Raw genomic sequence first — 24,074 nt, 5'->3', positions numbered from 1 at the left:
TCCAAGACATTACACAGCATTATCCAATCAGAACATCTCATTTGACAGATGCAGGATCTAAAGCTCACAAAAATATATTGCCTAAGGTCCAATAGCAAGCTAGTGGCAGAGCCAAGACTAGACCCAGTTCTTGTGACTTCACACTCACTATCTGAGCATAATACTAGGTTAGAGAGGAGGGCAAGAAAGAGGCATGGAAACCTTCGGCAAGAATGAATTAGTATAACACTATGTGGGATTAAGTGGAAAGGTTGTTAGCCATTACATAGTATGTTAAGAAAAGAGAAGAAAGCCAAGTGTGGTGGCAAACACTTGTAATCCCAGCCAATTGGAAGGCTGAGGCAGAAGGATCATTTGAGCCTAGATTCAAGACCAGACTGAGAAACATAGTGAGACCCCATCATAAAGGAAGAGGAGAAGAAGAAGAAAGAAAACTCGTGTCTTTGAGTGTTCACTCTGTGTAAAGAGTGAGACTGAGCATTTTTCTGTATGTTATTTCATTTAATTCCCACAGCTCACCAGGGAAATAGGATTAGCTTCATTCTCACAAAAGAGGAAAAGGATACTCAAAGAGACAATGGTACAAGTAGAGAGAAAGAATGCATTAAAACTAAGGGTCTAGGGGCTGGGATTGTGGCTCAGTGGTAGAGCACTTGCCTAGCGTGTATGAAGCACTGGGTTTGATCCTCAGCAACACATATAAATAAATTAAATAAAGGTCCATTGACAACTAAAAAATATTTTTTAAAAAACTAAATGTCTAACTCTGAAACTCAAGGTTTTGCCTTTTCTCAAAGCCTCCTTCCAGGCATAATTCCATATTTCTTTTGATTTCATGTACAGAGAGACTAAGATAGTTTAAAATCATATGACATGAGCCAGGTGATGCATACCTTTAATCCCAGAGACTCAGGAGGCTGAGGCAGAAAGATCACAAGTTCAAGGCAACTTAGTGAGATCCTGTCTCAAAATAAAAAATGAAAAGATCTGGGGATATACAGTGATAGAGGACTTGCCTAGCATGCTAACATGCATGAGTCCTTGGGTTTAATCTCCAATTCTGCAAAAAAAATAAAATAAAATAAAACATGGGACATGGTCTTTTTCCTGAGGAAAATGATGTTTACTGAAATAGGCTTTTTTTTTTAGTTGTAGTTGGACACAATATCTTTATTTATTTATATGTGGTGCTGAGGCTCGAACCCAGGGCTTCACACATATTAGGCAAGTGCTCTACCGCTGAGCCACAACCCCAGCCCTGAAATAGGCTTATAATCCTAGGGAAAAGCAATGTATGGGACTCAACATCAATGTGTGATGTCATCAATGTCATTCTCTTCTTTCAGAGATGGAAAAAGTTGGGGAAGTCCAACGAGCAGGAATTATCTTTTTCCGAATCATGCTGCAGGAACTGCAGGCATGCCTCAAACTACTTAGTTCCATGGACTTTGTGACACTGTTGCTCTACGATCATAATACTCAGATAGAGACAACGTCTTCTAAAGACAGCAAGGCCAAGGAGTTGAAAGCCCACGTAAACCTAGTGCATGACATCCTGAAGGGAGTTATCTTATTCTTTCATACAGATTTGGAATCTGAACCTGCAAGTGAATCTGAATCTGAATCTGAATCAGAAGATTGGGATAAGGATAAACTTGTACGTTTTCTTAAAATCACTATTTTTATTGAATAATAACCTGCACAGATTTGGGTGTACAAATCATAATAACACAACTTATAAGTATACAAATGCAAGATTATTCACACAATGAACACATCCATGTAATAGATGCATCAAGAAACAGAATATGCCGGGTGCCATGGCCCACACCTGTAATCCCATCAGCTTGGGAGACTAAGGCAGGAGGATTGTGAGTTCAAAGCCAGCCCTCAGAAACTTAGTGAGACCCTAAGCAACTCAGTGAGACCCTGTCTCAAAATAAAAACTAAAAAGGGCTGGGAATGTGGCTCAGTGGTAAAGCACCCTGGGTTCAATCCCTGATTGAAAAAAAAAAATGAATGAGAGAAAGAAACAGAACATTACTGACATCCCCTAAACTCTCCTTTGGATCCTTTCCCATAATCTCTACCCACCAACCCATACACCCTAGGAAAGGTAACCATGATCTTGACTTCTAACACCGTAGATTAGTTGCACCCATTTTAAATTTTTTGTAAATAGAATTATGTAAACTGGTGAACTGGGCTGGTGAACTTGCTGTTGATCCCATTCCTTTTCTTTTGTTCTTTGTTCACAGTTTGTTAACAAATATTTAGTGGAGAGTATTTGTTCCTTTGATCCAACTGCTAGCCATGTGGAAGTCAACGTACAGCTCATTAATAAATATATCAAAGGTAAATTTCCTTTAATCAGTTTAAAATCTATGCCAAGAATAATAAACCATATTGTAATTAACAGTTTTTATTAGAGTAAAGCAAGTAGTTTATAAATTGAATTTTTAGGAGAAAAGTTATGACTATAAGTTTTCTAAAAGGAGGGATACTGTTTATAATCTACTGTATTCCCTCCCAAAGACTGTCTATTCCACACATATGAGAATTCAAAAGTGCATCTATTTCTCACTTATTGACTACATGTGCATTGTTCATTTAAAAAAAAAAAAAAAAAGCAAAGCCAGGCATCCTAACTATGTAGGAGGCTGAGGTAGGAGGGTCACTTGAATCCAGAAGACCAGCCTGGGCAACATGATAAGACTCTGTCTTAAAAAAAAAAAGAAATGAAAGAAAGAAAAGATGGGCTGGAGTTGTAGCTCAGTGGTAGAGCTCTTGCCTAAAACATGTGAGGAAAGATATATATTGTGTCCATATACAACTAAAAATTAAAAAAAGAAAATGAATAGAGGCTGCAGTGAGGACAGGAACATTTAGCCAAAAGGCTAGTTAGTATCTTTAGCTTTAATAAAGAATTGAATAAAATAATAGATCATTAGTCTATATTGAGGAAGAGAATCAGCAGGACTGCAGAGCAGCAAGACTCTCAGGTTGGAGAAGATGACAAGCTCTTTGGCCACATCTAAGTAAATGTGTAAATACATGCTGTTCCTCCACTGATATGTATTACCTCACCAGACAACTCAGGCCATGGATGTGAGTGAACCAGTCACAAATGCATGTAAAGTTTTCTTCCTCTTTGTTACTTATGAAAAGTTAATCATTAATTGGGAAAATGGCTCTGTAGAAATCACTCCCTAACCCTGTCCTTCTCCACCTCTTCCCCTTCTCCTTCTCTCTGTGTAGACTCCAGACCACATCAGAGGTTTCTGTAATGTATTTATTAGGCTCAGAGGCTCAAAACCAGAGAGATTCCTAGGAGAAGAGGAGGGAAAAGGCAATCCAGGAAGGATGGCCACACTCCTCAGCCTGTGGGCATCCACAGCACAGGGGTGGTGGAGTAGTGAACCAGGTGGATGGATGTGAGGGATATCATCTAGCATGGGAAGGTGAGATGCTTCTAGCAGTTCAGGAGTGCTAGAGAATAGGGGAGAACTTGAGATTCACATAAAAATTAACATGAAATAATGTGACCATGAGTGATGTGAATCAAGTTTAGAATTCCTATTTGAAATGGTGCTTCCACTGTAATTCAATTCATTCATGGGAGCTTCTAATTTCATAGGTGTTAGATGTATAACTTCTAAGGTGCTAGTCATGGGAATCCATAACAACACCAACAAAAATGAAGGCTTAGGGACTGGGGTTGTGGTTCAGGTTTGGAGCACTCACCTAGCCCATGTGAGGCCCTGGGTTCGATCCTCAGCACCACATAAAAATAAATAAAGACATTGTGTCCAACTACAACTAAAAAATATTTTTTTTTTTTAAAGAGAGAGTGGGAGAGAGAGAGAGAGAGAGAGAGAGAGAGAGAATTTTTTAATATTTATTTTTTAGTTCTCGGCGGACACAACATCTTTGTTTGTATGTGGTGCTGAGGATCGAACCTGGGCAGCACACATGCCAGGCGAACGCGCTACCGCTTGAGCCACATCCCCAGCCCCCCTAAAAAATATTTTTAAAAAAAGTTAAATGTAATAACCAGCCTCCAAGAGGACACTGCTCTTCTCATTACCTACTATTCATGCCTATGAGGAGTCTCTTCCCACTTGAATATTGTCAAAATGACACTGAGGGAGGGCTGGGATTGTGGCTCAGTGGTACAGTGCTTGCCTAGCATGTGTGAGGCACTGGGTTTGATCCTCAGCACCACATAAAAATAAATAAATATAATAAAGGTGCTGTGTCTAACTACGGCTAAAAAATAAATATTAAAAAAATGAATGCTTATTCATTGTATACTTCTATATATTCATTCTGTACTTGTTTACTATTCACAGAGGCAAGTCTAGAAGAAATGTTTTCTATGTCAGTGATTCTGGCATGTCTAAATCCCAGACTCAGCCCCACCTAGTTGAGCTCTTCTTTTTGGAATGCATTTAGCACCTGCCATGAGCCCCAGCACCTCCCCCCAGGTGTGACCAGCTTGTCTAGTTTATATTCTCCCTGAGTCCATACTCCAATTTGGTTCCCACCAACCTGCCAACCCCTTGACCTAGAACCAGCTCCTGCTGCTAAGGTTCCTTGTGTCCTCTGAGAGTAATGTTCCCCTCCTTGGGCAAGGACTCAGGCACCCACCAATGTCCAATCCATTCCCTCTGTCAGAGAGGAGCATAACTCTCCAGTCTCCAGGTTAGAGGTGTTAACAGGAGTAGTATCTCAGCCCTTAATATGCCCATCTCCAGCTAACTATAGGAGAGCTCAAGGGCACCTTTTATGGCAATGTACCAATGCCTCAAGAGAATCTCCTTGGGCCCTGCTGCTGATTCGCCTACAAGAACTACCTTGCGTTTTCTTATATCATTCCTTTGAGTCAGAACACATGCAAATTTCTGTTTCTCTGTTTGCTCCCACTTTGAACTATCCTAGCTGATTCTGAGAAGCCTTGGTACCAACTTTCTCCACCATTTTCTGCGTTCCAACAGTGCCCTCAGGTGGTAGGAATTACTGCAGTTAACAGAACAGCACTCACCCAGAACAGCTCCACCACCATCCAGCCTGTAGTGTTATCACGCAATCCAGCAGCAATGAGAAAGTTCATAGCCCCCACCCCCATTCCAGTTCCTCTGCTTCAGATGCAATTATATCAGAAAAATCTAACCTTCCTGTTTGGGGGAAGAGAGAGGAGCTCTGGAGTGTCTTTCTGTTTGTGCCAGAAGGAGAGGAGTCTTTTAGAAGGGCAATCTGTTATTGCGCAATGTTTACATGGCCTTCTAGCAGCTTTTAGTAAGGTCTTTACTCAATGACCCCGCCCAGCATGAAATGCCACCAACAGTATTTGTAGGTTTCTGCCTGGAAAGGAAGGGACTGCTAGACTACATAGCAGAGCTCCTAACCCACCCACCAAGCTTTCTAAACTAATGATTTTTATCCAAAGCATAGAATTAAAGCTGGTAGTACACTCATACTGTCTAAGGGTTTCTGTTGCCAACTCTAATCCACTTTACCCTAGTTGGAGAAGTGGATATTTGGTATTCTGGTGAAACTCTAGGCAGTTGTGCCCTGACTTTAGATTGAGGCAGTCATCTATGAAGGAGCAGTGGGCAGTTTGTTCAGCAGTCCTGGCTTCCCAAGGTTAAATCATTGGATATGAATGCTGCTGACTTCCCTGAGGGATACCCTGTGACTCCAGTGGCCACTTCTGGGCATCTGGGCGTTTAGGAGCACATCAATAACCTGCTATCCTCTGTCTCTCTGCCTCAGGGACTTCTAGTAGTTGGTCTCTTTTACCTGGAGTCCTAGGTAAAAGACCTGACCACCTTCTCAAAAGTCATTCCACTTTGGACCTCTGCTGCCAGCCTCACCTGGTCTTTATGTAGGGTACCCCAGATCTGTCCCCTATCCCCACTCCAGGAGGTTTGGAGTATTATAGTCTGACAGGAAATATTCTCAGACCTAGAGGCTATCCCTAGAACTAGCCCTCATTGCAATTATGCCTAGAATCACTCTCATGTCGACACTGGTCTTGCCAGAAGCTTCCCAGGCCCTCTGCCCCTTGTACAGGAGTCCCAAGGGTCCTCCTCTGCCAAGGCAATCAAAGCCTCAGCGCTATCATCATCTATGAAGAAACCCACTGGCTTCTTCAACAAAACACTACCGTGATCCTCCCAAAGGGACAATGGAGGGGGATTCCTTGCCATTAGGGAAAGGAGTGCTGGACTCCCAGTCCTAGTTAACTCTTGTCCAAGATTCCCCTTCCCCAGGAGATTTTTCCATAATTGCTACTGCAATTAGGTGGTTCTAGTTCCCTCCCCCTCCATTTCAAAGTCGGACACAACTCTTTCCTTCGTTTTCACTGTACTGCTGAGGATTAGACAGGAACTTTTTACAACAGCTTACCAATAATTGAGGAATAACAAATAGAAATACAGCACTGAACCCCAATCTGGAACTCTGAGGACGTGCCTGATACTTTAAACTGGGTGAGAGTGAAATGGACAAGATATCAATATTGTTCTTCACTATTAACTTGAACATATACTAATGCTGGCTTACATTCAATCACAGTTCTCTATCATCTCTTTGAACCTAACCATCATGGGTGGTAGCATCTTTTGGGAATTATTGACTCTTCCTTGTTAGAATAGAGCTGCCATCACAGCTAGACCTGGATTTAACAGAGAGCCCAGGGTATGCCCTCTATAGGCTGCTCATCGGTTGCAGGCTATGGAAGAGGAAATATCAGTTCAGTTTTAGAAAAGAATCCCTTTGCTGGGCATAGTGGTGCACTCCTGTAATCCCAGTGACTTGAGAGGCTGAGGCAGGAAGATTATAAATTTGAGACCAGCCTCTCAGCAACTTAGCAAGATCCTGACTCAAAAAAAAAAAAAAAAAGTCTGGAGATGTAGCTTGGTTCTTTACTAGGAAGAAAAGATTCCCTTTGTCCTAGACAAAATCTCTTCTAGAGTTCTTTTAGCTAAGATATTAGACATGTACTTATACACTATTCAGAAAGAGTTTGGGGGACACATTTCCCATGGATGCAGAGCCCTTCCATTTTTAGTTCAAAGTTATTCAGAGGAAAAACAAAAGAAAATTAAAGCAGCAAATACCTTTCTATTCCTTATCACTCCTTTTGATTTTAAATTTCGAAGCTTTCCAACAGTAGTTAAGAGGAACAACTGAAAATGGTTTTAATTGTCTAGGTAATATCACTGCTGCTTGGACATCTGATTAAAAGCTTTTAAAATTAGTTTAATGAGAACATTTTTCTACTTAACGTAACCCTCTTTTTTTTCACTTTAGTGGATGTTAAAACAATCTTTTATAGCAAAACAATTTTTAAATTGTATATTTTTATTAAAATACTTCAAAAGTTCACATAAACATTTTAAAAGTAAAACATTTTAAAAGCAACTAGTCCATCACTTCTCACTCTCCTCAGATCCCCTCCCAAGAGGCAATCCTTTTTGGTATTATTGCTTATTCTGGTATTTGCAAGTCTATTTCTAATATTATGCACACATTGAGTCACCAATTTTAAACCTTACTAATTCATTTCCTGTTGTCCCAGATGAGGGTTTCCTTCTGGTATACCATCATTCTCTTACCCCATATTCCCAATGTACCATTTAATTTGGGATTAAATTAAAATGCAATGTTTGTATGATTTTCCTTGTGCAAGTGTTATCTACAGCTGAGCATTGTACTATATCTTGTTTTGTCTTTTTGTACTGAGGATTAAACCCAGAGGTGCTGTATATCCTTAACCTTTTATTTTATTATATTTTTTGAGACAGAGTCTCACTAAGTTGCTCAGGGCCTCACAAAATTGCTAAGACTGATCTTGAACTTGCAGTCTTCCTGCCTCAGCCTCCTGAGCCCCTGGGATTACAGGTGTGCATCACTGAGCCCAATGTACTATATTTTGATCATTTTTTACTGTTGATTTTTCCTGAAGTAAATAATTTTATTTTTATTATTTTTTAATATTTATTTTTGGTAGTTGTACACAATACCTTTACTTATTTATTTGTTTGTTTGTTTGTTTATTTATATGTGGTGCTGAGGATCGAACCCAGGGCCTTGCTCTACCACTGAGCCATAACTCCAGCCCCAATAATTTTATTTTTAAATGTCTTAGATTTCTTTGTGTTTCTGTGTCTTATTTTGTTTTCACAGTACTAGGGACTAAACTCAAGGGTGCTCTACCACTTAGCTACATCTCCAGCCCCTTTTTATTTTTTATTTTTTTGAGACAAGATCTTGCTAAATTGCCTAGGCTAGTCTCAAACTTGTGATCATCCTGCCTCAGCTTCCCAAGTCATTGGAATTACATGAGTGATTACTGAACCTGACCTGTACTGCTTGATAATTTCCATCACTTTTCTTATTTTATTTGTATGATTTTCTATAACGACAGTTAAGCAGGTAATTTTTAGTTTCAATTTAATTTTTTTCCCAAAGTCAACTCTTCCAGAGAGCTCACTTCTTTTTCTATCTGAAGTCTTTCCCTACCATTAGATCAGCTGTTAGCTACCTTCCTGAGATTCATTGTGAAACTATCAGAGGAATTTACTTTGCCATTCTCGTAGATCATTTTTTATTTATTCCTTTGTTTTGAAGTAGTTCATCTCCAACAGTTGTTTCCTGAGAAAGAGTACATGCATGGTAAATTTTTGAGACATTTTATGTCTGAAATGTTTTTATTCAATCCTTATACATGATTTGCATTTTTCTGGGGAATATGATTTTGAAGTCATTACTCCATTTTCATTTTTAAAAATTGAGATATAAGTCACATAACATAAATTTCACCATTTTGAAGTATGCAATTTTGTGGTTTTGAATATAGACCCAAAGTTGCACAATCATCACCACTATCTAATTCTATGACATTTTCATCACTCCAAAAAGAAACTCTATACCCAGTAGTGCTCATTCCCTTCTCCTCTCCCTCTGTTCCCTGGCAACCACTAATCTGTCTTCTGTGTCTTCTGGATTTGCTTCTTCTGAACATTTTGTATAAATGGAATCATACATTTGGCCTTTTGAGTCTGGCTTCTTTCACTTAGTATGCTTTCAAAGTCTATTTCTGTTCTAGCTCATATCAGTACTTCATTTCTTACTTATGGCTTGGTTATCTCTTTTTTGAACTGTTTTTAGTTGTCAATGGACCTTTATTTTATTTATTTTATTATACAGTGCTGAGAATTAAACCCAGTGCCTCACACGTGCTAGGCAAGTGCTCTACCACTGACCCACAACCCCAGCCCTTAATTATCTCTTATATGGATATACTATATACTGTTTATCTATTTTTCAGTTGATAGATCTGTGGGTTGTTTTCATTTCGGGGCTACTATGAATATGCTGCTATGAACATCTGTTTACAAATTTTATGTAAGGATATGTATTCCGTTCTCTTGGGCATATACGTGAGGAGTGGAATTGTTGGGTCACATAGTAACTCTTTTAATGTTTTGTAGAAATAGCTCCATTATCTTCTAACTTTCAAGATTATTGTTTAGAAATCTGTAGCCTTTCTGATTTCTGATTCTGTGCATGTGGTCTTTTTTCCCCCCCCCCAGACTGTGTGATCACCTCTTAATCCCTAAGGTTGTGAAATTTCATAATGATATGACTTGGTTTTTGTCTATTTTCATCCGTTGATCTTGCTGATGGGTCTTTTCAATCATGAAATTCAGGTCTTGAAGTCCTGGATGAGTATCTTCACACTCAATAAACAATGTGCCATTGCTTGAAGCTATGTCTGCTTCAAGGAGCCGCATCCTTTCCTTCACACATCTTTTTCTGCTCACCAAGCTGTGCCCAGAGTGCATTCACTGAGGATAGTTGCCTTTCTCTTATGTACACAAAGGCAACCTATGGGATGATGGTGGCCCTGTCCTGCTTTCTTTGCAATTCTTATTATTTGGCCATTAAATTTCCTAGATTCAGTATTAAAAATTCTACTTTCTTGTCTAGGGTGTAGTTCAATGGTAGAGCACTAACTTAGCATGCATCAGGCCCTGAGTTCTATCCCTAGCACTGCAAAATAAATAAATAAATAAATAAGTGCATGCAGCACACACACACACACACACACCTTTCCATCTTTTTGTCTTTTTTATTCAATTCCTGAGAAATTCTTGTTTTCTAATTCTATTGATTTTTGTTTGTTTGTTTGTTTGTTTCTGCATTTTTTTTTTTTTTTACAGGAGCACAAATCCAGGGGCTGGGGTTGTGGGTCAGCAGTAGAGCGCTTGCCTTGCACGTGCGAGACCCTGGGTTCAATCCTCAGCACCACATAAAAATAAATAAGTGAAATAAAGGTGTTGTGTCCAACTACAACTATATATATATATATATATATATATATATATAGAGAGAGAGAGAGAGAGAGAGAGAGAGAGAGCGCACAAATCCACTTTTATTTACTTTTCATTAGTTTAAATCCTTGAATGGTACAGCTTCACACAGATTCTGTGTCTAATGGCTTTAACAGGAAGGTAACTTCAGAACTGGGCACTAACCATACTCCATACTCCAATGGTACAAGTTCCCTTTATCCAGATTACTCTGGTTTGGTTTGCTGCCAAGAATCACTGTTTGTTTTGTACACATAAGGATATTTCATGTCCAAGTAGAATTCAGTTTCATCTCAGGGATAAACACCTTCAATTTTAAGACGAGTTGTATATACTTCCTTTGATTCTAGAGACACTGCTGATAGCCAGCGAACATGGCCTCAAACCAGCCTTCCAGACATATTTGCCTTTTAGAAGTCCTGTTCCCAGTGGCCTCCACAGGCTCCAAGATGATGAAAAGAGACTGTTTCTGCAAGTTTTAATTTCAGTGTTTTTTTTTTTTTCAGTGCTTCCAGTATCTAAAGTGTGCTAGGCAAGTGCTCTACCACTGAGATACACCCCTACCTTAGGTGGTTGTTCTCTATATAATTGGTTTCTACAGCATCTTGTTTATGCTTCATCTTATCTTTCTCAGGACTGAATGATAATTTTTTCTCGAAATTATCTTCTCTCTGTCATTCCTCCTCTTTCTTTCTGCTTTAGTGTTTAGGTCTGTGTGTCTCCTGCTAGAGGTTTTCCTTCAGGTGTTGTTTATATTTTAGAGTGAAGAGACTAAAGAAAAAGCTGAACGCTCTGATGGTGGAGGGTGGGGGGTTGTTAATTAAGTTTCACTGGGATTATCCAGAGGACCTTGTGGGGAACCTCCAGCATCTTTATCTCTGGGTTCTTTATCTTGGGCGATCAGCCTCTTGAGAAGATTCTTACAGTACGCTGCCTGGAGAGGAAATCTGTCACAATGTGGAAGCCTACAGGACCTTAGTATTCAGTATACATACTCATACTCTCCCCATTTTTTAGCCTTGTCCTCTCTCTCTTATCTGTGTCTGGTGTCCCCCAGTTCATAGGCTTTCTATGTTATCCCCTCTGAGAAATAAATTTCTAGAGTTGGGAAGGGGTGATGTGGGGAGGATTTTTTAAGGATTTAACTCTTTCCTGGACAACTTCAACAAACCCTCCTGACCATTTTGAGAATTATGGGTCAGGATTGGATGGAAGCTTTTTTTATAGTGCTGATTTAAAAATCCTGTTTTGGGGGCTGGGACTGTGGCTCAGTGGTAGAGTGCTCCTCTAGCACGGGCAGGACCCGAGTTCGATCCTCAGCACCACATACAAATAAAGGCATTGTGTTGTGTCCATCTACACCTAAAAAACAAATATTAAGAAAAAAGAGTTTTTTTAAAAAAAGAAAAGAAGTAAGAGCAGGTTTAAAAAAAAAATCCTGTTTTGCCAAGCATGGTGGCACATGCCTGTAATCCCAGTGCCTTGGGAAGCTGAGGTAGGAGGTTAGCCTCAGCAACTTATCAAGACCCTAAGAAACTTGGGGATCTAGCTCAGTGATAGAGCACCCCTGGGTTCAATCCCCAGTACTTAAATAATTAAATAAAAATAAAATAAAATCCTGTTTTTCTCCTGAATGCTATCAGATATCATCCCTTCCTCTGCTTTTCACTTCCAAAATTTTGTTGCTGCCTCCTTTACTCAACAAAAAGTCTTTAATGCTAACTACGTGCCAGTCCTATTTTAGGCTCTTGAGGTATAGTGATAAACAAAACAGACCAACCTCCCTGCTCACAAGAAACTTACATTCTGAAAAAGGAGGGTAGAGAATAAATAATCAACATACTAGATAAATAAGTTATATTCTAAGGTAGAAAATAAGTGCTGATGAAAAAAAGCAGGGCAAGGCAGTGGAGTGCATGGGTGGAAGGCAGAGAAGAGGCATGAGCAGGAAAGTTTTTAAAAAATTTTTTGTGGTACTGGTAACCAACCCCATGGCTTTGTGCATGCTAGGCAGTGCAAACTTGAGTAGACACATAGACCTCATCAAGAAGGCAAGATTTAACCAGGCACCATGGTGCACATCTATAATCATAGCAACTCTGGAGGCCGAGGCAGGAGGTTCACAAGTTTGAGGCCAGCCTCAGCAACTTAGCAAGACCCTGTCTCAAAATGAAAAATAAAAAGGGCTGAGGATATAGCTCAGTGGTAGAGCATCCCTGTGTTCTATTCCCGGGACTGGGTATAAGGGGAAGGTGAGATTTAAGCAGAGATTTGAAGAAAGTAAGGGAATCAGCTAGATAGAGATACTTGTGGAAAGAATATTCCAGACAGAGAACACAGCCAATGCAAAGGCCCTCAGGTAGGAATAAGGAGTGTGTTCAAATCTTAGGAAGGATGTCATTGCATCTGGAGCAGAATGAAAAGAAGGAGGTAAATAGGAGATGAGGTCAGAAGGTAATTGGGAGCTAAATCAATTAGGGCCTCAAAAACTACCACAATATCTTGTCTTTTACTTTAATTGAGAAGTGGAATCATTGTAGGGTTTTAAGGAGAGGAATGTCATGACTTGACCTATGTTTCAAAAGGATCACTCTGCTGCTATAGTGAAAAGGTACTTTGGGGATCAGAGAGAACAATTAGAGGAGTTGCTGTAGGAATTCAGATGACATGGTACCAGTGGAGATGATGAAAAGATCATATTTTAAACAGTGTCTATGAGAAGTCTCAAGCCAAAATATATCTTGACAGTTTGGATGTGGAATGAGAAAGAAACAGAAGGGCCAAGCTTGACTCCATGGTTTGGAAGAAAGGAGTCGCCATCAACCGTGATGGAGAACACTGTAGGTGAGGCAGGCTTTGGTGGGGGAGGATGATATATGCAAATATTTTTTTGCATGGGGATGGGGGGTTACTGCATTGAACTCAGGGTCACTTAACCACTGAGCCACATCCCCAGCCCTATTTTGTATTTTATTTAGAGATAGGGTCTCACTGAGTTGCTTAGCACCTCACTTTTGCTGAGGCTGGCTTTGAACTTTTGATCCTCCTGCCTCAGCCTCCCAAGCCACTAAGATTACAGGCATGTGCCACCATGCCTGGCAGTATGCAGATTTTGACATGCGGAGTTTAAGGTGTCTATTAGATATCCAAGTAGAGATGTGAATATATAGATAAATAAATCTGGGATTTTGGAGAAAGTTCTAGGCTGAAATTCAGATTCTTTGGTAAATAGAGGGTTTGCAAAAGGAGGAGAGAAGACTAAGTAGAGACAACTTTTTAAAATGTCTTGCCACAAAAGGAAACAAATAAATGGTGCAATAACTGGGAAGAGAAATGGGGTCAAAGAAGTTTTGTTTTGAAAATGAGAGAGATAACAGCAGGTTTGATTCTGTTGGGAATAATCCTGTGGAAAGCAAGAAGTTGACAATGTTGGAGATACAGAACTCCTGAAGTAATGTCTTCAAGCAGATGAGGGAGGGTGGAATCTGGTTACCTTCAGACGGTTTCAATTCTTGCTCATTGTCCTGGTGACCTGTTCATTTAGTACTCTCTCAAGTGTACCAGTTTGGGCCAGGTGCAGTGGCACATGCCTGTAATCCCAGTAGCTCAGGAGGCTGAGGCAAGAGGATTACAAGTTCAAAGTCAGCCTCAGCAACTTAGTGAGGCCCTAAGTAACTCAGCAAGACCCTGCCTCTAAGTAAAATATTTTTAAAAGGGCTGGGGATGAAGTTCAGTGGCTAAGCACCCTGGGTTCAATCCCTGGTCCCCCCCCCTCCCCCACAAAAAAAAATGTGTACTGGTTTGGACAATGAATTGTACAACTACTTACATCTGGTGCACCAATTGAGGAATTGGTTTATGATTACAGGATCAGGATAGAGTAAGTGGTGCAGAAGGGAATAAGTGGGTAAATGTGCTGGTGAGACTGTGGAGGTTGTCTTCTATTGCTTCAGCTTTTACGATGAAGTTGGAAGCAGGATCATCTGATAGTGTGAGGATGGGAGAGGAGGTGGTTGTGGCTCTGAGAAGACAGGAGTAGGAGCAAAATATTGGTGTTCCTCTTTTCCTGATCTCCTCATCCTTGTGATATTTTTTACATCAGTCTTAGTAGGATTTTAGAAGGGAGCAAAACTGAATGCACATTAATCATCTAGAAAAGGATTATCTATTTCATATTTTGAGTTGGTGGTCTCCAAAGTGAAGTGGCAGTGTCTAAAAATTTTGAAAAATGTTATCTTTGAAATGCAAAAATAATATCATATGCAAACATAATATCATTGGACTTTTGTTCATAATAGTTTTATTTCATCAGAGTATAATTTATATTTATTTTTAAAATTCTTTAAATAAAGCTGTAGAGGTAGCTCAGCAGTAGAGTATCTGCCTAGCACGTTACAAGGCCCTGGAATCAATCCCCAGATTGGTGGTGCCTGTAATCCTAGTAACTCAGGGCTGAGGCAGGAGGATTGCAAGTTCAAGGCCAGCTTCAACAACTTAGTGAGACCCTAAGCAACTTACTAAGAAACTGTCTCAAAATGCAAATTTTTAAAAAGGGCTGGGGATGTGGCTCAATGGCTAAGCACACCTAGGTTCAATTCCCAGTACTCCCTCCAAATTAAAATAAATAAACAAACAAATATATATGCAAGGGGCTGGGGCTGTAGCTTGGTGGCAGAGTGCTTGCCCAGAGTGTGTGAGGTACTGGGTTTGATCCCCAGCACCACATAAAAATAAAAATAAATAAATAAAATAAAGGCATTCTGTCCATCTACAAATTTTTTTAAATCATATTTTGGGGTATGTGGTCAACATTTGTTACTTGAAGAAGTAAAGTACATCATCAAAAATTTGAAAGTCACTGCATTAAACTATAAATTTTGTGTGTGTGCATGTGGTACTGGGGATTGAACCTGGGGGAATTCTACCACTGAGATAACCCAGCCCTTTCTATTTTTTTTTGTTTTGAGAGAGGATCTTGCTAAGTTGCCCAGGTTGGTCTTGAAGCTATGATCCTCCTGCCTCAACCTCCCCAAGTTGCTGGAATTACACAGGTATGCACCACTGTGCCTGGCTAAACTATGAATTTTTGTAAAGATAAATTACACTGATTTCAATCGACACTTTTGATTTATGGCTACCTCAGGAAAAAAAGCCAGTACATGTGATATTATTGAAATTATGCCTGCAATAGGAATGAAACTAATGTACCCTGCAAGAATTCAGTATTCATCTTGGAACAAACTTCCACCCAAACTTTGATAAACTCAAGAAAAATGTGTTTTTACCTCCCCCATTTAACTTTGATTCTTTTCCTGATAAGCCTGGGAGGCAGCACCATACAGTGGGTTTGGGACCACATTAAATTAACAGAAACAGATTAAGTGGTCAGCTTCCATGGCAAACATAAGTTCCTTGCCTACATAAAAACTATTGAAATTTGCATACACATATATTATTGTATGGACCTTCCCCTCATTGAGTGCAGCATTAATGTTGAGTGTTTTATGGCATGTAAATCAATGGAAATAAAAGAACTAAAACTAAAAGAACTAATGATGAAGGAGAGGAGCATTCAAGAAAAGCTGCTGCTGATGAGTTAGTTGGTAGTTGAAAGGAGCAGTTACAAACTAGCTTTCAAACCTGAAGCTTACATACTTCATTCTTTTTGCTTTGCCCATTTTTGCTAATTGTCTATAATCCCCAAAGGATTTAAATTAATTAATCCAGTGTTAATGCAGTAATTCATAAATGGAGTTTTAATCTTAAAACATCCTTTTTATAACCTAGTGTTTCCAGCATAATAAATTCCCTATGCAATTAAAACTTTGATTAAACTAAAACCTGCAAAAATACTATAATAAAAGTTTTCTGAATGGATCCCTGAACAGATTCAAAGGTTTGACCTAGAAATCTTTATAGCTTGGATGTATTAAAATATTTACTATAGGGGCTGGGATTGTGGCTAGAGCGCTTGCCTAGCACTCATGAAGCACTGAGTTTGATCATCAGTACCACATAAAAATAAAATAAAGATATGTGTCCGCCTATAATTAAAAGATAATTATTTTTTAAATACTTACTATAATCTTTGCCAAGGAAAAGCAAAAACTCCCTTAATCTTTTATGATTATAAAAGAAATAAAAGTAATATATCTGCGTGAAAGAATTTCTAAGTTTGTGCGAATAAGCTGTCTCTGCCAACATGCAAAGAGCTGTCACCTAACCACCACAAGAGGGCAATAGCGCTCAACCGTCAAGGGGGAGCGCGCAGGAGGCATCCTTAGAGAATCATTAGAGCCCGTTGTTAAGGCATCAATCTCTGGAAAAGACAGGAAACAAGAACCACCTCCCAATGGGTTCAGAGCTTTGTCTCTGGCAACAATAAGACAGGAAATAAGCAACCGGGGCTTGTGAAAGGGAGCGACCTCTCTCCCCATCAGCATGTCCTTAAATCACCATGAAGATAGCAAAAAGCTTCATAATGGCTGTAGACAGGGATCTGTTCATTTGGATGTTGAACTATGAGGCCGACATGGGTGGAACAAAGCTCTTAATGCGGATTCAGGAAAGGTAGAATAAAGCTGTGGGGAGCAGCAGAGCTGTTTTATCTGGAAAATCAGGACTGGTTTTAGGAGTGTCAAACGGTGAACTTTAATCATAACATTCAAACATTAAGGTGATCAAAGTAATCTTTAGAAACCTGTAGCATTACCTTATAAAGTTTCCAAGAAGCTAATTAGTACAAAGAAAGATCAGTTATTACAAATGCACCCTAAATATTTCAAGTATGTATTTTGATTGGTCTAATATTGCCCATTAAATGAAATGTATCAGATATTTTTAATGTGCTTTCATGACTAGCATCTGGTTTTGTTTTTATTCATAATTGTCATTAATGTTATTGAGCTCTAATCTGGAAAAATTTTTAGTATTTGAAAAACCAAATTAAATTATTCTGTAATGTTATTTCAACTCAACATTTATTGAACACTTACAATTCAATGAGGAAAGACAGTGCCTGCATGTGTGTGTGAAAAAGGAATCTTTGAAAATTAATTGAACTCACGTTTTAAAGTCAGCTTCAGATAAAAATGGAGACTTATGAACGTTTTCCACATTTTATGTCCCTTTCTTTTCATATATTGTAACTTTTGTTGTAATAGTACCTTCATAACTATAGGAAAGCTAAACCTAATTTAGGGAAACTTGTTCTTTGTATTGGTAGAAGACAGGGAAATAAAGTGTTCTGTTTTTAAATCCTAATGGGTAATTGTCATTATTATAGATAAGTTATGAGATAGAAGACCTTATATTTAAAGCTCTTAATTAGAAGTACATTTAATGGTTTATTCAATTCAATAAGCAATTATTTATTGGTTTAGATACTGAGTTAACTACTATGAATAATGAAAATAAAACAGACCTGGGAGTGGGAGATACCTCTGTGATAGATCTTTGTATATATTTTCTTATTAATCCTCATAAAAATCCTGAGGTACTACTCCAATTTTTCAGAAAAAGAAACTTAGGTTTAGAACAATTAAATGACCTGCTTAGGGTCACAGAATTAGTTGGAGTAGAATCAAAATTGGAATCCAGATTTGCTCAAATCTAAAGTACATACTCTTTCCACTGGACCATTCTGTCTGAATATTAGTTATTGACTCCTAGAAAAAATATTTTTTATGAATGGCAGTTTAATAATTTTCAATTTAACAACTTTAAAAATCTGTGAAGAGTAACTGTATATTTAAAAATAATTTTTAATTAGGGACTAATACCTGTGTAATTATTACAAAGCTATATTCTATACCCAACCTTAACTTTATGCCATGTTTGAGTCAGTTTTAAAGATAGAAAACATAGGAACAGTTGATGCTCTCTCTCTCTCCCTGATCTTGTTCTTTTCTCATTACACTATTATGAATTTGGTATTTATCAGTTTCATGCATGATTTCTTTTTTTCTACATCCTTGTGAACTTATAAACAATACTGTTTTACAGATTTTTAAACTTCTTAAATTATATACAAATTACATAATATTCTATGACTTTTTGGGCTCAATATGTTTTTGAGATTGAGCTGTCTATTAATGTTTCTTTAATTGTTAACTGTTGCTGTGAAGTATTCCTTTGTCTGTATATATCAAAATGTATCTATCCATATTCTTGTAATTACATATTTAAGTAAGATTTTGCTATGATTTTGACTCCAAATGTATCTAATGAACTTTAATCATAGTATTGGAATTTAATCATTTTAATTATAAAATTACAAACCTAGTCACACTAACTTGGGTTTTTTTTTTTTCCTTGATGCAGGTCATTCCCGAATTGAAGTATGGAAATTTGGTAATACCGTCATTGAACTTCTGTATCACTGGATACACGTCTCTTTAGCTCTTATGCAACTAAGCAAAAAAGTTAATAATGCTATTATACCTCCATTGCCCTCCAAGTCTAACAGCAGTAGGTATGCAAAAATGCCTGGGGAACCTTTGCCAAAGAAATAATGTTAATGGAAATGGTACTGGATTTAGAATATATTGGTCATTCATGTTCAGTGTAACTATAAAATATTTTCAACTGGGAAAGAAGTGCCACATAGACATATTCTGCTCCTAGACATTTACCTCAGCATTTTCTAAATCCAGAAGTACTACCTAAGGAGAAATTTTATCTAAAAAATATCCAGTTAATGTAGCCATAATCAAAAGTATTTTAGTACATCATAGAATATATTTGAAAGTTCCCTTTTCATTTGAACTTTGTGTATACCATGAAACTACTACAGATGATTGGGTGGTTACTTTTAATATGTTTTAAGGGACAACTTAGGAAAAAATGGCAGTTTTTACATCAAAAGGGAACCAAATAAAGATTTTAAGAACTGGACTTGAAATTGTTTTTCTAATTTTTCAAAGACTTAATTGAATGCTACCTCTTCCCCCTCCCCTTTTCTTTTTTAATGAGCAAAAATTCTTGTGGAAAAATGTTTGTCCATGATTCATGGCAAAAAAGAAAATAGCATTTCTTTTTAAATGACATAAACCTCTCAAGTTTGAGAACTACAAAAATAATTTGTTTTTGCTTAAAGCTTGTTATTAAAGCAAACTTTACTGCTATGCTGTGAGATTTCATCTTTGCAATAAGATATCTGATGAAAGATTCCATTTTTAATAAAATTTTTGGAAATTAAATTTTATTTACTTTATTAGGTTGACAAAATGTAATATGTTCTAAACATCTTAAAATTGGAGATTGGAGGTCTCTTTTTAACCTTTTCTGATAAGATGGCAGTGTTATTACCAGTTCTCATCTCTTGGATGATCTCATGCCCTGTTTTAACCTGTCAGCCTATTTCATATTTGGAGGAGGGCATTTTAGGAGATTTGCAACATTTCTAGGAACAGTGTTCTTGAAGATATTAAACTGATAGCACACATCCAAATGGTTTCAGAACAAGCTTATTAAGAGTTCACTGTGAATACAAATGGCATTTTAGGCAGTGAGGAAGGGAAGATTTTGCAGAATACTGTTTTTAACCATTATCATGGTAATTAACTAAATGACCTCTGGCTTAATGGTAACAAATATCATAAAAATTTTGGTGCATGAACCTGTTTGAAGTATTTTCACATATTAGCTCACTTGATCCTCTCAATCTGTAAAGTAGGTATCATGATATTATCTCCAACTTATAAATGAGAAAACAAAGAATGAGTTCTCAACAGCTAGTATTCTTAGAAGTGGGTTAAGAAGCTAAAAAGAGCCAGGACATTGGTGTATGCCCCAAATCCCAGCAACTCAGGAAACTGAGGCTAGCCTCAGCAACTTAGCCAGTTCCTGTCTCAAAAATTTAAAAAAGTAAAATGAGCTGGGGATGTGGCTCAGTGTTTAAGTGCCCCTGGGTTCAATGCCTGCTCAAAAAAAAAAAAAAAAAAAAGGATTTTTAGTACATCGTCTTTGCTAGCACCCCAGACATTTTATTAACATTTTCCAAATTTCTTATTAGGCTGACAATTATACTATCAGTCTTTTAGAAAATACTTTAAAAATTAAGTAACCAAGGTAGGCTTATGGCTCAGTGGTAGAGTGCTCGCCTAGCATGTGGGAGGCTCTGGGTTTGATCCTTAGCACCATATAAAAATAAAGGTATTGCGTCCAACTACAAATAAAAAATAAGTATTTTTTAAAAATTAAGTAACCAACCAGCCAGACTGGTTGAATTTATTTAACTATCATTCAAGTAAAGTACTATTCTTTAACACTAAGAGCTGATTTTTTTTTTTTTTAGTTGTTGATGGACCTTTTATTTATTTTTATATGTGGTGATGAGACTTGAACCCAATGCTTCACACATGCTAGGCAAGCGCTTTTCCACTGAGCTACAATCCCAACCCAGAGAGCTGATTTTTTTTTTAATTGAGAAGAATGTTAGTTATACTTGACAAAAATTTCAATGTAGATTATATCTAAATCCATTTATTACACTGGTCATAGCTTTATCAGTTTCTTATATTTACATATATTTCAAAATTTTGACTAGGTAAATGGGATTTTTATGATTTTATTCTTGTAATTTTATTAATAATACATAAATGGTTAATGGATGGACAGGCATCAGCAATTATTGTGTGGAAAAAAGTATTTTCTACATTATCCAACTTACCAATGATTGTTCATAAGCTGATTAAAAATTTCATCTTGGACCCAAGTTTACACAATAAATAAATCTAACTTTTGCAATCACCCATTATATCTTTAAAAAACAAGCAAGCAAACAATCTCACATTTCTTCAACCTTTAAAACACTTTCCCAAGTTGCTTGTTGGGATTAGAAGCACAGGGCTCACAAAGAAATATGGATAAAAATTTCTGTGAAACTGTCCATCATTAATGTTTTTCTGATGGACAGGACTTATACTGATGTATAATGGAAAAAATACCCTTGTTTATTTCTTCAATTTCTTACCCCTTAAATGTCCACATTAATAAATCTTATCATTTGTGTAAAACATCTTAACACATGTTATGAAATGTTCATGGCAAAGGGCAGATCAAGAGCCAAGGGCCTGGCAAGCTGGGAAACGCTATGTAGTCCTCTCTTTCTATGATTATTGACCTAGACACAAGTACATATATCTGGAAACAAAAGACAGAACCTTGCAGTATTTCCACAGTGATAATAATTAGCTTCCCCTGCAAGTAAAAGTAGCCATGTGGCCTAAGTCTAGTCACAAAGAAAAAGGCAGGTAGCTCCTGGAATGCCAGCAGCCGTCCCTGGCTCTGTCTCCCATTGTGGCAGAGGTGGTCATCTCCACTGCCATGCTGCTCCGGGGTAATAACACAGAAGGCCATCTGGTGGCTTATATCTCTGCAGCACGGTTTGCTCCAGTATTTACAATGCATTTCAGTGAGTCACCTGTTCCACTGAACATTCCCATCAGATGACACCCAGGGCATAAGTAGATCATCACTTTTGAGCTCCATTGCTCACTAACTCTCCTGGTATTGGCCAGTTTGCCCTACCACTGAAATCACTGGTCTTATTGGGTTTCCTTGTCTTGAGTTTTCTTGTTTTTATAATTTTGGGGAACAAACCCCCACCCCCCATGGCTGCAGGTTAATTGGATTTTGTACTGGCTCTTCCCCCAGAGAATATCAGTAAAATGACACTGTGTAGTCTGAGCTCTCCAGATCACTTTCTTTTATACTCATGGCTTTCCATGGCCAAGGAAGAACAACAACTCTTTTTTTCAGTACTAGGAATTAAATCCAGGGAGTGCTCCACCACAGAACTATATCCTCAGCCCTTTAGTCATTTTGAAACAGGGCCTCACTAAATTGCTGAGGTTCCTGAGTGGCTGTTCATTACAGTATCCTTAAGGCAATGGGAGAATACACTCAATACAGCAATTCAAAAATTCACATTATCCAGGATATTGGGCTCCCTACTGAGTAATTTTGTATAATCAGTTCTCCATTCTTTTCAAGTAAGAGGCAGACAGTCCTGTCAGGGGCTTTTTTTTTTTTTTTTTTTTAACTCTTTATTGATTCTTTTTATTTTAAGCAAAGTAACACATGTTCACAGTTTAAAGAGGCATCCTATTATGCAAAGATCTGTTGAGACCAGAGCATTTCCTAGTCCCACCTCATCCCTATTTTCTTTTCTTCTAAGTTCAACTACTTTCGATTCTTTTAGCTCAGGTGTTAGTAAATAGCCAAATCTGGCCAGCTGCCTGTTATGGCAAATGAAGTTCTATTGGAATAGCCTTGCCCATATTGTCTATAGCTACTTTCCTACTTTAAGGGCAGAGTTGAGCAGTTTACAGGACCATATGACCCATAAAGCCCTAGATATTTATTATCTGACTACATGCAGAAAGTGTGCCAACCCCTATTTGGGCTGTAGTTTTGACATTGACCTCCATATTGCTAAATAACATGCTGTGTGGCTATTGTTTTCCCACCAAATTAGGAAATATTTATTAGCCTCCCAGTATGCAATATAAAGATTTAGCTCCTTTCTTAGTGTTTTCCTATTAGCATACGTGCACACACATGCACACACATAACTTCCCTTCGTTTTTCCATTATTACACTGTCATTTAAGTTAAAATAGATCAATATTCAGTATTTACATTAACATGATTATATAAGCTATTTAGGGTTTAGCCATGTAGTAAATTGCAATAATTTTTCACTCCTGTACATCTTTTCACTTTTCCTGAAGTTAAGATCAAAAGAAAATTGGAGCAGCTAAAATAATATCACACAAGTAGATTTCAGAGCAAAGAATATTAATATGATAAAAAAGATTATTTCATAATGAAAAGAGTCAATTAATTAAGAAGACATGACAATCTTAAGCATTTATACATCTAGTAATGGAACTTCAAAATACAAAAAACTGATAGAACTTCAAGTCTATGGAAATAAAGCAGATTAGTGGTTGCTTAGGGTTGAAGGGTTTGGGAGAAAATGTAAGTGACCAGCAGGCACATGTTTGCTTTTGGGGGGTATTGAAAGTATTCTAAAATTGATTGTGGTGATGTCAGTACAAGTCCTCGAATATGTGCCATTGATTTGTACACTTTAAATGGGTAAACTGTATGTGAATTATATCTCAGTAAAGTTGCTTTTAAAAAAGATTTAAACAGTATGGTGGTTCACACTTAAAATCCCAGGGACTTGGGAGGCTGAGGTGGGAAGACTGAATCTAAGTTCAAGGCCAGCCTCAGCAACTTAGCAAGACATTGTTCCAAAATAAAAAATAAAAAGGCCTGGAGATAAAACTCAGTAGTAATGGGTTCAATTCCCAGTACTAAAATTAATTAAATAATTGACTATTTTTAAAAAATAATAATAATTTATTTTGCAATTCATAACAGAAGAAAATGTGGAACAATAGCACAAAGGAGCCATAAATAAATAAATAAATAAAAATTTTGGGGGGGATACTGGGGATTGAACCCAGAGGGGCTTTACCACTGAGCTACATCCCCAACCCTTTTTATTTTTTGAGACAGAGTATTGCTAAGTTGCTGAGGCTGGCCTCAAACTTTCGATCCTCCTGCCTCAGCCTCCTGAGTCACATGCTCCACTGGGTCCACTACAAGTATATATTTTTGAAAGCTTCTTACGCTGTACATAAAGTGATTTTTCTTTACTTTTTTTTTTTGTTTTGGG

At 37.8% G+C, this 24,074-nt stretch overlaps 1 protein-coding gene across 1 annotated transcript in view; it reads left to right on the top strand.

The window, feature by feature from the left end:
* Efcab5 (EF-hand calcium binding domain 5) overlaps window positions 1-19,381 on the top strand; it is a 109,434-nt gene extending 90,053 nt beyond the window's left edge. The window contains exons 17-19 of the mRNA XM_048793520.1: window positions 1,347-1,657; window positions 2,259-2,355; window positions 18,705-19,381. Of these exons, the coding sequence (XP_048649477.1) occupies window positions 1,347-1,657; window positions 2,259-2,355; window positions 18,705-18,895 (599 nt within the window). The 3' untranslated portion in view covers window positions 18,896-19,381. The remainder of the gene's footprint in view (window positions 1-1,346; window positions 1,658-2,258; window positions 2,356-18,704) is intronic.
* Window positions 19,382-24,074: the final 4,693 nt, after the last annotated feature.

The sequence above is a fragment of the Marmota marmota genome, unplaced genomic scaffold, assembly GCF_001458135.2.
Source record: "Marmota marmota marmota unplaced genomic scaffold, marMar, whole genome shotgun sequence".
Lineage (NCBI taxonomy): Eukaryota > Metazoa > Chordata > Mammalia > Rodentia > Sciuridae > Marmota > Marmota marmota.
The sequence above is the reverse complement of the archived record's forward strand: the minus strand, read 5'-3'. Positions and strand labels throughout refer to the sequence as shown.